Source organism: Pseudorca crassidens, chromosome 8 (genome assembly GCF_039906515.1).
Source record: "Pseudorca crassidens isolate mPseCra1 chromosome 8, mPseCra1.hap1, whole genome shotgun sequence".
Taxonomy (NCBI): domain Eukaryota; kingdom Metazoa; phylum Chordata; class Mammalia; order Artiodactyla; family Delphinidae; genus Pseudorca; species Pseudorca crassidens.
The window spans coordinates 66,977,727-66,991,825 of record NC_090303.1 but is presented as its reverse complement, the minus strand read 5'-3'; the positions used below and the strand labels follow the sequence as shown (position 1 = coordinate 66,991,825).

Genomic DNA, 14,099 nt, shown 5'->3' with positions numbered 1-14,099 from the left:
TCCCGTAGACGCAGGTGATGATAATTCAATACGGGACTAAAGGAGAGAGTTTTCTCTGCCACTTTCCACTATATTTCTGGCCAAGACTATTCAACAATTCATTTTTCCTGAGAGACAAAGGAGGCAAATGGACTGAAAGCATCACTTCTCAAAGTGTGTCCCATGAGAAACCGGTGTCACTGGATGCTCTAGGAAAAAGATAAAAGAGTTTTCTGGACAGATACATTTGGGAAACATTGTATATTGCATATGAAGATTTCAGAGTACACCTACATTACATTAAAGGCCCGATCAGTCCTTTAGTAAATAAACCGTTTTCAAAATATGGTATAGTGATTAAAACCATGGGCTATGGAATCAGACCAATGTGGATTGAGTTCTGGCTGGGCTCCATAGGTGGCTGTGAGACTTTGGGCAACTTACTTAAATGTCTCTGCATCTCAGTTTCCTCGTCTGTAAAATGGTTTAGTAAATGGTACCTATTTCATAAGGTTGTTATGAAAAGTATGTAGTCCGTGAAGTAGTTGTTATTATTAGCTATTATCCATTCAGTGTTTTACACGAGCTTTGACTTTTTTTTTGCATTAAATTAATTAATATCTCAAAGAAATAGTGCTGTGTGGGAAATGCTAGACTAAGACTAATTCCTGAATTGCAGGCATGACTGCTGTTAGCAGTCCAACAGAGCAAAGGCAGCTCCTAGGCACCGAGGGCTCCATCAGGAATATGCATGTACAGGTATCAGAGCTCTAGAATTGGGGAGCACAGTATCATTCCCTCTAGGCTGCGAGGTTAGATTGTGTCACTTCAGTGTGTTTTGTGTGCCAGTCATCTCTAAGGGAATGGCAGGATTCTAACTCAGGGTAGTAAAATGTTATGGTAGCGTTGATTTGTTAGTTAGGAGGTTTTCAATTACAGGTGGTGGAAACTTAACTCAAACTCACTTAACATAACAGGGAATTTAAGAGTTCATAAATCTAGGAAGGATATTAGGATAGATCAGAGATCGGAAGGAAACGTGTAGGAGACAGAAACTCAACGAGGCCGCTTTTCTTCCCTCCTGTCTCTCCTCTCTACTTGTCTTTGCTTCTCTTTGCCTCAGTCCTTCCTATAGCAGATGGCCCTTCCCTATCTGGAGGGAATATGGCTGCGGACAGCTTCAGCTTAACAAACCCTGCAGAAAGAGAGAACTCTCTCCTTCCAAGGCCTCATAAATCAATCCCCAGAAATCGATTTGCTTGGACCATGTCTGTCCCATGGACCAATCACTGTTGCCAGGGAGATGGGTGCTGTCATTGGCCAGGACTGCCACATGCCTGTTCTTGGTTAGTAGCCGGTGGGACAGGGCCTGCTACCTGAAGAAAAGAGATGGAAAAGCTCACTAGACCACTAGACAGACAGAAACTGAAGCTACAAGAGCTTGCTAGAGCTGTGTGTGAAGGAAATAACGCTGGAGTAAAATGTTCCAAATTATCCTCAAGTGGTATCAAGGTATTCATGTTTTATGTCAAATTCCCTTTCCTGTTGGTTTTCTTCAATTGATCCTTGCTCTATATCTCAGCTCCCTTTTCTGTAGTTAAAATGTTATATGTATGACTATTAATATCCACTTTGTAAAGTTGGTCTCTATAAAAAGTTTTTTTAAAAAGCAAGATTAGAATCAGTCACCTGAGTGACCTGGTTCTCAACCATGGGTGATTTTGTCCCCCAGGGGACATTGGGCAATGTCTGGAGACATTCTGATTGTCACGACTGGGAGGTACTACTGGCCTCTGATGGATAGAGTCCAGGGATGCTGCTAAACGCCCTGCAGTCTCCAGGATGGATCTGGTCCAAAGTTTCATTAGTGCAGTGCTTAAGAAATGCTGCTTTAGTGGTTTCATCAGAACTGAAATTATAACAGCCAAATTTATTACTCAATTTTATGGATTAAAAATAAATTTCTTATTTTCAAAGGGCTTTTGCTTTTATCTTTTTTTCCTTGATGGTAACGATATATGAGAATATTATTTTGCCTGCTGTGTCACCAATCAATAAGTGTTTGTTTCTTTTTTACCGATATCATATTCAACAAAGGTATTTTTGTATTTTAATTTGAGTTTCTCTTATTACTATTAAGTATGAAGTTTTTAGGTATTTATTGATCATATATTTCCTCTTGTGTGAATTGCTTTGTTTTTTTTTCCTTTAGGTTGTACAAGTATTTTTTTCTTGTAAATTTATATTATTAATGATATTTATGCCAGGTTGGGTCATAGTTGTTGCAAGTATTTTCTCAGATTGTTATTTGTCTTTACATTTTTATGGTGCTTTTTGGAATGCAGAAGATTCTAAGCATCTTTGTGTTAAACAATCAGCCTCTTATGTTTTGTGTTTTTGGTGTCGTGAGTTTGCTAGGGCTGCCATGACAAAGTACTGCAGACCGAGTGGCTTAAGCAACACAGATTTATTGCCTCACAGTTCTGGGGGCGGAAAGTCTGAGATCACGGTGTTGGCAGGGTTGGCAAAGTGAGGTCTCCCTTCTTGGCCTGTAGCTGGCTCTCTTCTCCCTGTGTCCTCAAATGGTCATCCCTTTGTACCTGGGACCAAATTTCTTCTCCATATAAGGACACTAGTCAGATGAAATTAGGGCTGCCCTAATGACCTCATCTTAATTTAATTACCTCTTTCAAGGCCCAGTCTCCAAATACAGTCACATTCTTCGGTACTAGGAGTTGAGACTTCAACATGTGAATTTGGAGGGGACATACGATAACCCACAACAGGTATCACGATAGAGAGGCCTCCCTCGTCTTGAGAATATGTAAATATTTGGAGGAAGTTATTCAAACTGCTGAGATTGAGCATCTTCATTCATTTACTTCAGATAGTGCCAGCTGTCGCTGGGGGCTGAGGTGAAGAATAAGTGAGAAAGTGTGTATTTCAAGTGCCCAATTCAGTGCCTGCTCTCAGCTCGTGCCTGCCCCCAGCTCGTGCCTGCCCCTTTCTGCCAACTGTCCCATAGCCTCCATGATGAGAATTCAAGATGCTGTGAAAGCACTGTTCTCTGCAAGTTTGCAGCATATAGTAAGCTAAGAGTATCTAATTTCACATTTCCCCACCTGGCAAGTAAATGGGCCGCGTTAATAGTGAGATTACCACATGAGGCTTTTGTGCACAGCATATCCATAAAATGAAATATTGGGTTTCTGCATTTGGTTCAATTCTCTTTACTTTCGTCGGCCATCATTTCCCTAACTCAGATGGAGAATCTGAGATGGCAGCCCCACCATTTATCGCTCCATGCGGACCCTCCAGTGCAGGGGGCACACGCCCACTACCTATGGCAGTCATTGCTTACCTATGTGACTGGTAAAGAGGAGTGTCTGTCCCTCCCTGATATATGTTTGGGAAGGGAAACAAAGGCAGAGTTCAGCAAGCCTGAATGATCACAACATCCCAAGTAATGTCCAGCTGACAGCTCCTATTTCCTGTATCTTCTACGTAGACAGTTAGGGTGTTGAGATACTATAAGTCTATTTGGAATAAAAAGAATGTTGTACACAGAAGAGGGGAACAAAACTTTTATGCAGATGTGTTTCCAGTGTGCCTTCCTGAGGCACAGTGTATGGTGCAGGGCAGTGTCCTCAAAAGAGAAAACTAGAGAGCTCAAGGCAGACAGGGTCGTCAAAGGAGATTGGAAGATGCCACCTCAAAATATTCCACTTTGCATTAAGGATTATTTTTGAGCTGAAAGCAATTAAGAAACAGTATATTCAGAAGGAGCTCTCTGCCCTTCTTCTTTCTACTTAAAAGCAGGGCATGAATTTCCATTTGTAAAAATGTCCTTCTCTCCCAAACTAGAAAGAGGACTATTCCAGAGACAACTCTTGTCACCTGAGAGGACTTGAGATGGCATAACAAACCTTACTAAACAACCCTTTCTTACCATATATTTCCAAGTTACCTTTCCATAACATACATTTCCACCCCACCCCCACCCAAGAAGCCCTAACCCCCTCGTCCTTTGTCTAGCCTTTTCTCCACACTTTATCACCCCTTGTTAAGATGGTTTGTGAGCTCCAACTTTTAACCATCTCTTTGAGTTACTCATCTCTGAGTTCTTCTGCATGTATAGGCATTGCATGAATAAATAAACTTTTTTTCTCCTGTTAATCTTTGTTTTGTTAGTTTAATTTCCATGCCTCAGCTACTGAACCTAAGAGGATTGAGGAAAGGTTTTTTTTTTTTGTTTGATTTCTTTTTCCCCCCCTCCTCTACATAGTACAGAGAGAAAGGCTGCTTTCAGTTCCACTTTCAGAGGTCCTTTTCCTTTGTATGTAACTCGAATGCCAAGGGAAAACATTGTCTATTTCTTTTTCTATCAAGGACCACTTAACATTTAAAATATGAGACTAGTTCTCCCTCCCCACTATTCATTCCCATAATCATTATAAACCTATTATCTGTCATAAGTGGATAATGATGGCCAGTGGGGCAGAGGACAGCTTGCCTATGGAGAAAAGGGACAGAGGAGTTGAAGCAAATCGTTTCTCCAGCTGTTTGGTGTTTCTTTCCCATTGATCTGCCTTTTGGCCTCTACTGATCCATCTGTCAGGCTCTTTCAGTTTGTGGCGGCACACGGTTCACCAGGGCAATCGTGCTAGTTTTCCCACTACACAGATCCTATAGAACATCCTCATAGGCTTAACTTTTTATTCTCTTAATAGGGTTTGCTGGTGTAACAGAAAGTCTAGAAATAAGATAAAAGGGTTTAAAGCCATTCAGGGACCCAAAGCTAAAACTATATGGAAAATTCAGCAGAAAAAAATGTGTGAGGTATTTGGGAATTTTATGAACTCCAAGACCTAATCAAGCTGCCTGGAAAAACAGGGAGAGATGTAACAGATCTTTAAGAGACTTTAGTGAGATGAGTTTCCAACACAGACACGTAGCACTTTGGGCTTAGAACAATGTGTAGCAACAGACAGATTTCTAGATGGGAATCAAGAGTGGTTTTTTTCCATTGTCTTGGAGACATGACCCAAAGATAAGAAGGAGACATTCAGCAGAATGATAAAGACAATTTCAACTTGCTCAGGGGTTATAGAGTCACATCTGACATGCAGATTTTGGTAACTAACTCCCAAGTGAGAAGTGACTCCTTTTTTTCATTTAATTCACTCAACTATAAACAATCTCTTTGACATGCATATTAAGGTTGTAGAATCTTGGTACTGGAATAAAGTAAACCGATCAGCAGTGAAGCAGGAACATTGTAGAATTCTCCACTCATTCCCTAGGTAGGGAGAACCACAAGGCAGAGTGGTTGGAAGGTCTAGCCTACACTTCCCTTTAGTGATTCTTAAATTTTAGCTTGCATAAGAATTATTATATCAAGGAGTTTATTACACAAATTCATGCAGCTTATATTTACTGGGCAAATTGGACTAGACTTGGTTTTATCGCCAGTAGCTCTGATGAGATGTCCGTCATGGAAAGTATGCATTCAGCCGACACCATGAATGAGATGCTTGTGTGCCCTGGTGATGTAACTGTGTTCAGGATGTGCACCCTGCCATGAGAGTGCTCCAGGTGTGGTAGGGGGAGGTTGAACAGAAGACTCAAGTGCCCTGAGTGCTGTGCCTGGGGAAGCAAAGACTCTAGGAGATTGCGTTTGTTGACTGAAATTTAGAAATGCATTTCCATGTCAGTTACGCCTGACCAAGCCCTGGGCCTGCGTGTTGATGTTTCTTGGAGAATCTGATGAGACTGTTTGTCTTATGTGAAGTTCAGGCATGGGTTTCCCTGATCATTAGTAATCTGCCCAGAGAACTTGGTAGCTCACAACTTAACTGGAGGGTGATTTTGCCTCGCAGAGGACTTTTGGCAATGTCTGGAGACATTTCTGACTGTCACAGCTAAAGAGGAGTATTGACCTCTAGTAGGTAGAGGCCAGGGATGCTGCAAACCATCTTACAATGTACAGGACAGCCCCACAGCAAAGGACTATGGCCCCAAACGCTAACAGTGCCAAGGGCAAGAAAACCTGAGCTACAAACTTTCTCTTCTGAATTACATCAGTAGCAACAGTGACGATATATAGAAGCCTCAGAGCTAACTGTTCCCTCCTGGAAATATAAATTCAAGAGGATAAAATGTGGACTTCTGAGGATAACGATGTGGTTCAGATTATTCATTCTGCACTTGTGCACCTGACTCTACCCATGGGAGCCTGGCTGCACCCTGTCTGTGCCATTTGTTAACGTGGGGAAAACTGATGAGGTCTAATTTGGCTGGTTAAGTGAGTTCCCAAGGGATGAACCCTCGCCTCTTTGCTCTCAATGGCTGCTTTATACACTGCTCTAATGTTGTTCTCCACAGAGACACAGGGAGAACTGCATTATTCTATTCTCACCTGTTCAACAGGTTTTGTCTGAAGAGTCTTTGAGAAATAAATATCAGTTAAAAAGGAAAAAAAGCACGCTCGGCCTTTGATTCCTGGAAGGCCAGATGACCTCTTTCAGTGTAATTCTAGACTATTTTGTGTAGAGTTGGGAGGAAGGCGCTCAAAATGCATTTTTATTTCTATTATCTACTCTCTTAACCACCAAGATTATGTGTTCTTTGTTTTGAATAGTGTTACCTGATATTTATACTGAGTCTGTTTTCACATTAGAACCTGTTTTCTTAACTCTTACTCTAGGAAGTGTAATTGAATCTAGATCTTGAATTGCAGTGACTTGGTACAGATAAAATACACTGTCCTTGGAATTCTCAAGTGAATTAAAAGAGTGTAGAGACTATGAAGAAGTCTGTCCCAGTGCAGATTGTCTGCTTGTATTTGTACCTAGGAGATCCATAATTTATGGAGCAAGTCCCTGTTGTTGAATATTAAATTGTTGTCAAGTTTGGGGAATTACAACCAAAACAGCAATTGGCATTGTTATGGTTAAGTTAATAATTATTTCTTGAGGAAGCATCCTAGAAAAGTAAAATCACTCAAAGTGAACACAGAATTTTAAGGCTTTTGGTACAGTCTGCCAAAAGTACCTCTGGAAAGTTGTACCAATTTATATTCTGAATAGGTGTGCATGGACATGGACTTCCTTCTTTAGAAGTCACGACCAAGAGTTAGGGTAGGAGTGTCTAGGGGGGACAAGAGTACGGTCAATGAACCTACCAAGTTATGATCCAACAGCTGCTGGAACTCATTCTCTTATTACTCTAGCTCTTACTTGCTTGGCTTTGGCCACTCACCTGTTTCTGGAACATACAAGGCATGCTTCTGCCTCAGGGCCTTTGCTCTTGCTGTTTGAGAAATAGAATATTGCCTACCATATTGGTAAACAAAGAATCTAGCTACCACATGACAGCCACCCTGATTGTGAGCCCTGAGGGCACTCAGGAAGGAAACAAAGAACGCTTGCCATCTAGCAGTCATCAGACTGCAGCCAACCCCTATGGTGCAGCTTGAGGAAACTCTGGATGAGGAAACACTACTGGCCCCAGATAGCTGAGGTGCATATCAAAGGAATGATTTCAGTGAGCCCAGACTCTTGCATCTTCCCATGCATAGAAAAGCATTAAATTCTTTAACTTGAGGTATCTAGTTTTCTTTTATTAACAGTAATCTTTGTTCTGACTTCTGGTGTTGTTGCAAAAACTCCTATATATCCTGGCTCCCCCCTTCCTCTTCAGAGCAGTTTGCTCAGGGTTATTTAAGATGCTGCCTCAGGGCTTGAAGTCCTAAGAATGTCCAATCAATAAAACATAACTCTCAACTTTTAGGTTGTGCATTTTTTTTTCAGTCGACGTGTTCCCTTGGCCTGTGACATGATTCCTCCAGATGTCCACATGGCTCACTGCCTCACTTCTCATAGGTCTTTACTCAGATGCTGTGTCTCACTGATGCTTTCTCTGGTTTCCCTATTTAAGACTGCAGTCCTGCCCCTCCCACAGAGATATACTCACATGCTTCAGATTCTCCTTCCCTGATTCATTTCTGTCCATGTCCCTTGACGCCACCTAACGTGTAGGTTTGCTGCTGTATCCCCAGCACTGAGAACAGGGCTGGTACAGAGTAGGGCTCAGTAATTATTTGTTGAACGAGCTATTGAACCACTGCTTTGAAGATTTGCCTCTGCTGGTTAGCACTCATTATCGTCACACCAGGCTGTCTTCATCATCCTTGGCCAAAGGGACAGCGGTTCTGTTTTGCGTCATTTCCTTTACTTGTCAGCTCTGGTGAAGTTAGTTATTCATATAACTGCTGGTGTTGTTATGACTAACTGCCATTAGGCTGCCATTATTAACTCTGCTATCTCTGTCATCTTAGTCACGCCCAATGGCCACTGAGCTCGGGGGATAGTAACTGACAAGGTCCACTCTGGTTTGATAAAGAACCAAAGGCACATGTTTGATTAGCATCTTCATACAGAGATCAATTTCTGGAAAAAGGCTAAGAACCCAGTAGAAAAAAGGCCAAGTATTTGGACAGTTCACAGAAAAGTAGACATGGAACTTTGCATCTTTATATTCAACCTCTCTCACAATAAGAGAAATAGACATTGAAAGTACATTGAGGACTTCCCTGGTGGTGCAGTGGTTAAGAATCTGCCTGCCAATGCGGGGGACACAGGTTTGAGCCCTGGTCTGGGAAGATCCCACATGCTGTGGAGCAACTAAGCCCGCGCGCCACAACTACTGAGCCTGTGTGCCGCGGCTACTGAAGCCCGCGCGCCTAGAGCCCATGCTCCGCAGCAAGAGAAGCCACCACAATGAGAAACCCGCGCACCGTAACGAAGAGTAGCCCCGGCTCGCTGCAACTAGAGAAAGCCCGCACGCAGCAATGTAGACCCAACGCAGGCAAAAATAAATAAATAAATTAAAATAAAAGGAAAGTACATTGAGATACATTTTTTTCCAATGCATCAGGTGTGCAAAAGTTCAATCTGTTGGTGAGTCTGTGTGTGAAGAGGCAAGCCTCATCCATTGCTGAAGGGAATATAGATTGGTGCAACTCTCACTATGGAGATATACTTGGAGATGGCTATCAAAATCTAAAACTGCCTATGCTCTTTGACCCACAATTTTGCTTCTGTGAATCTACTGTAAAAATATACTTGCACATGAGCAAAATGATGTATGCATAAGATTTTTCACCAGAGGCTTGTTTATAACAGCCAAAGGTGAGAGATCACCCAGTGGCCCACGGCAGGGGACTGGTTCTTCAGATAAGATACTGGGAAGTTGCTTCATAGCACAGGGAGATCAGCTTGATGCTTTGTGATGACCTAGAGGAGTGGGATAGGGAGGTTGGGAGGGAGGCTTAAGAGGGAGGGGATATGGGGATATACATATAACTGATTCACTTTGTTGTAAACAGAAACTAACATAACATTGTAAAGCAATTATACTCCAGTAAAGATGTAAAAAAAAAAATAAAAGGCTGATAAACATAAAAAAAGAAATCAAATAAAATATTAAAAAAAAAGATACAAAGAACAACTATGCAGCTGTAGAAGGAACCAGGACACAAAATTTGTATTAATGTAGAAGGATTTAGAAGATACATGAAATGAAAAAAAACCAGGGTATAGAATGCTGCCTTTTATGTAAAGAAAGCGGGAAATATAATATGCTTTTGCATTTGACTTATATACCTGAAGAAGTTCTGGAGTAATACATAAAAAACTGGTAACAGTGGCTAGCTGGAGGGGTGGGGATGGAAGTGAATATTGGGTGGATGTATCATTTCAGGAGGGAGTTTTTACACTGTCTTTACATGCACACACACACATGCACACACGTTCAAGTTTTGAATCACATGAGTGTTTTACCTGTTCAAAAATATTGTTTTTATTTATTTATTTATTATTTTGTTTTAATTTATTTATTTTATTTATTTACTTTTGGCTGCGTTGGGTCTTTGTTGCTGCACGCAGGCTTTCTCTAGTTGCAGTGAGCTCGGGCTCTAGAGCGCAGTCTCAGTAGTTGTGGAGCACGGGCTTAGTTGCTCTGCGGCATGTGGGATCTTCCCGGACTAGGGCTCGAACCCGTGTCCCCTGCATTGGCAGGCGGATTCTTAACCACTGAGCCACCAGGGAAGCCCCCCAAAATATTAAGTTAAAAAAGTTATCCTAAAAGAAACGAGTGAGTCTGGGAGAGAGAGGCAGCAGAGGATAATCTTACTTCCTTTGTGTAAGCAACACTATTCATTCCAGTGAGAATTCAAGGTCTGTTCTGAATGCTGTACTAGGCGCTACAATTAATTTTCTTCTCATCTTGTGAACTGGCCTTGGGGAGCGAGTGTGTGTGCATGTGTGTGAACCTTGGGGCATTGCGCCTTCCTTATGATATCTTGGTTGCTATAGTGCAGAGGAGCTCTATTTGTGACACACAGAAAACATTTTAAAGATATGCTGCTTCCTGGCCATGACTTCCTGGACAATCTGTCCTTCCGAAGGCTGCTGAGCACGCGGAGTTTGCATGTACTTCTGGGCAGAGTGAGCCAGGCTCATTCAGACCCTGGGCACCATTCAGAGTAGAAGCAGGCAGTAAGGGACGCCTTGCTTCCCACTGAGGCCTTGGGAGGCTGTTGCCTCTCCGGGGCCTCATCTCCAACTCCAGGGCATTGGCACCGTCCCCTCCTTTGCCTTCTGTCCTCTGGAGCCACCCGTGAATGGTGCAGTTGGCACCCTGTGTCTTCTGCACCCAGAGCCGTTTCTTGTACCAAAACCACCAGTGAAAACAGGAAGTGATAAAACAAAATTCGCCCTGCATCTGCACTGAGCGACTTCTCTTTCTCTTTTTGTCATTCCTCATTAGGTATAGACACGTGCGGCCATCTACACTGTAGGATCCCGCTTCCACCGGCTTTGGACATTGCGGGGATTTGCAATGCCACCACCTGCGGACATCGTCAAGGTGGCCATAGAATGGCCGGGTGCCTACCCCAAGCTCATGGAAATCGACCAGGTTAGTAATACTGGCAGTCGTTTAGGGGTTATTTTAGTTTCCCTTCTATTCTGAATTTACACAGACTTCAGATAGCTCTTTTTTCTCCTGTTCTCTCTCTGGCTGTGTTGAAAAATTGGTGCGATAATAGTTGCAGTGTAGTTTGATTTCTGTACCACATGCAGTGGCGATGGATGGGGTTTTTATACTCATCCAACATCTACTTGGAGTGTGTCAATACAGGGTTTGTGTCTGAAGCTGTGAGGGAGGCAGGAGGGACAAGAGGACTAGACTCTGGGCAGTTGACACAGTGGAGGCCGTCCCAGCCCTGCCTTGCAGAGACTCATGACTATGTGCTGATTGTTTTATCGTAGACAACACAAATCTTAATTTTTGGAATCACTCTTCTCTTTGGTTTTTGCATAAGCAGCCAACAAGGATGTTGCTACTTTGTCACATTAATAGTTTGGTCATGCGTGGATGGATCTAGAGACTGTCATACAGAGTGAAGTAAGTCAGAAAGAGGAAAACAAATATCGTATATTAACGCGTATATGTGGAACCTAGAAAAATGGTACAGATGAACTGGTTTTCAGGGCAGAAATTGAGACACAGATGGAGAGAACAAACATATGGACACCAAGGGGGGGAAGTGGCGGGGGGTGGTGGTGGTGGTGGTGTGATGAATTGGGCGATTGGGATTGACATGTATACACTGATGTGTATGAAATGGATGACTAGTAAGAACCTGCTGTATAAAAAAAAATAGTTTGATCATGAAATTAGTGTAGAGGAATGAGTCTTGGATCCTAGCCGGCTGTAATTTTATTATTAGAGTAAAATGCAGTCTGGGTCTAGTATATTGTCTGGTATGTAATAAATACTCAGTACATTTTTAGTGAATGAAAAAATGTCAAGAAGATTTTTAAAATGGTTTTACCTGTGGAGGCATCGTTTAGTTTGTGTACTGACAGTCTTATGATGTAACTCTCATTTACTATTGATTACAGGCTATCTCAGGAAGGTGGTTTTTGTCATTGTAAACGATTTAAAGTAAAAAAAAAAATTGAGGCCTAGTGTATGCTTAAGGGTTTCATGAAGCATATAGTATAGGATTCTAGATGGCTTTCTACATTTTTGAAATTAGGGTACCATGGCAACTCCACTTTTTATGTTCTTGATATTATTTTATGATCTATACTTTTCTGATACTATTTTATGATCTATACATTTTTTCTGGTCAGATTTTATTATCTGATTGAAGACCACTGCAAAATTTACATGGCATTGTGTGGACCCAAAGGATTCATTAGAATAAATTATAAAGGTCAAATAAGAATTAGTTGAGTTTGAGCATGAATGTAAGAAAAGTACTTTTTTAGGTTTGTTTTCAAAAAAGGTGTCATCAGACCAGCATGTCATAGTCATTTTAACTGTTCTCTGAGGCAGATTTTGTTGACTTCAGAAGCAACCCATGAAAGTAGAGAAGCCCGCCCAGTAATTTTATATACATTTGTATCAGACAACAGTTGTTTACCTTTTTTTCACATGCTGTTTGAGAGAGGATATGTGTTGAATGTTACTTTAAAATATGGCTGGACTACTTGGTGAAGTCTGAATGTTGTTAAAATTAGGTTTGTCTACAACCCAAGAGAACAATGGTTCAAAGAGATAGAAGTTGGCCTCTCAAGTCCACATGGCAGTCCCGGGCTGGCATGATGCTCCAGTGTCATGGACCCAGGCCCCTTCTGTCTTGTTGCTTTGCCTTCTCCATAGGTGGGGCTGAGGACCCGTTGCTTGAGCATCACCTGAGAGCTCAGTAGATATGCAGAGTCTCAGACCCTACCCAGACCTCCTGACCCAGATGTGCGTTTTAACAAGATCCCCAGGGGATTCCTTGTGTAGTTAAGTCTGAGAAATGCTGAGCTGGATACCAGGTACCCAAGCCCAAGGCCACATCAGAACCACCTGGGGCACTTGTTCAAATGTTCTCTGGGGCCCCAGCCCCAGAGATTCTAAGTCAGTGGTTTAGGTAGACTATTTCTTTTTGCTTCTGCCATGGCCCAGGGTGTTTGGAAACCTCTTCTTTAAGACAGTAGCTCTTGATACATACTCTTAGGGGCCTGTGGAGTCAGTATCTTGTTCCTGCCTTTGGGGATGGCCTTTGCTGTATGTGTGTCTTAATAATTTTTTTTTAAATATTCTTTTTATTTTGGAACAAGTTTAAATTTATAGACGAATTACGAAGATTGTATAGAGAGTTTTTTATACCTTTCACTCAGTTTCTCCTGATGTTAACATCTTAATATAACTGCAGTACATTTGCCAAAACTATGGTAGATTACTAGTAACCGAACTACAAAATTTATTAGGATTTCATCAATTTTTCCACTAATGTCCTTCTGTTACAGGATCCAGTGCAGGAATACCAAATGCATCGTGATGTTTCATGTTCCCTTTGTCTTCTTCAGTCTTTGACAATTTCTAAGTCTTTCCCTTGTTTTTCATGGCCTGATAGTTTTGAAGAGTAACTTTACTTCAGTACAATTTCACACGCAGAAACGACAAGAATAGTACAAAGGAATTCCTGTCTACCTTTTATCTAGAGTCACTAATTATTAATATTCTGCTTCATTTGCTTTATTGTTTTTTCTCTCTCTAGTATACCTATCCCCTTTTGAACCATTTGAGGGTGACTTAGGAGCATCACCTCTGTTTACCCCTAAATACTCAATGTGTCCTTCTTAAGAACAAAATCATTCTCTTACATAACCACAGTCTCTTTAAAGAAACCAGAAAATCGAACATTAGTTCAACATTATCATCTAATTCAAAGCCCAAAGCCCATATTCAAATTTCATCAAGTATCCCAATAAGGTCCTTGATAGGTATTTTCCTCACAGTCTGACATCCCTCCAGGATCATGTATTACATTTATTGCCATGTCTCTCTGGTCTTCATGGATCTAGAATGGTTCCTTAGTCTTTCTTCATCTTTTGTGACCTTGATAGTATTATAGAGTACAGGACAGCTGTTTTGTGGAATGTCCTTCCGTTTGGGTTTCTCCGATGTTTCCTTCCAATTAGATTCAGGTTTTGCATTTTTGGCAGACAGGCAAGAGAGATGAAGTTGTGTCCTCTTCAGGGCATCATATCAAGAGG

The 14,099-nt window shown here is 41.6% G+C and overlaps 1 protein-coding gene across 7 annotated transcripts in view; it reads left to right on the top strand.

The window, feature by feature from the left end:
• The window catches only part of ELMO1 (engulfment and cell motility 1), a 547,361-nt gene that overhangs the window by 88,526 nt on the left and 444,736 nt on the right, over positions 1-14,099 (top strand). For 5 of the 7 annotated variants that reach the window (XM_067746734.1, XM_067746732.1, XM_067746733.1 and 2 more), the window contains one exon: positions 10,810-10,959. The exons of the other annotated variants lie outside the window; for them this stretch is intronic. In XM_067746734.1, the coding sequence (XP_067602835.1) occupies positions 10,882-10,959 (78 nt within the window). In that variant the 5' untranslated portion in view covers positions 10,810-10,881. The remainder of the gene's footprint in view (positions 1-10,809; positions 10,960-14,099) is intronic. 7 annotated transcript variants of the gene reach the window in all.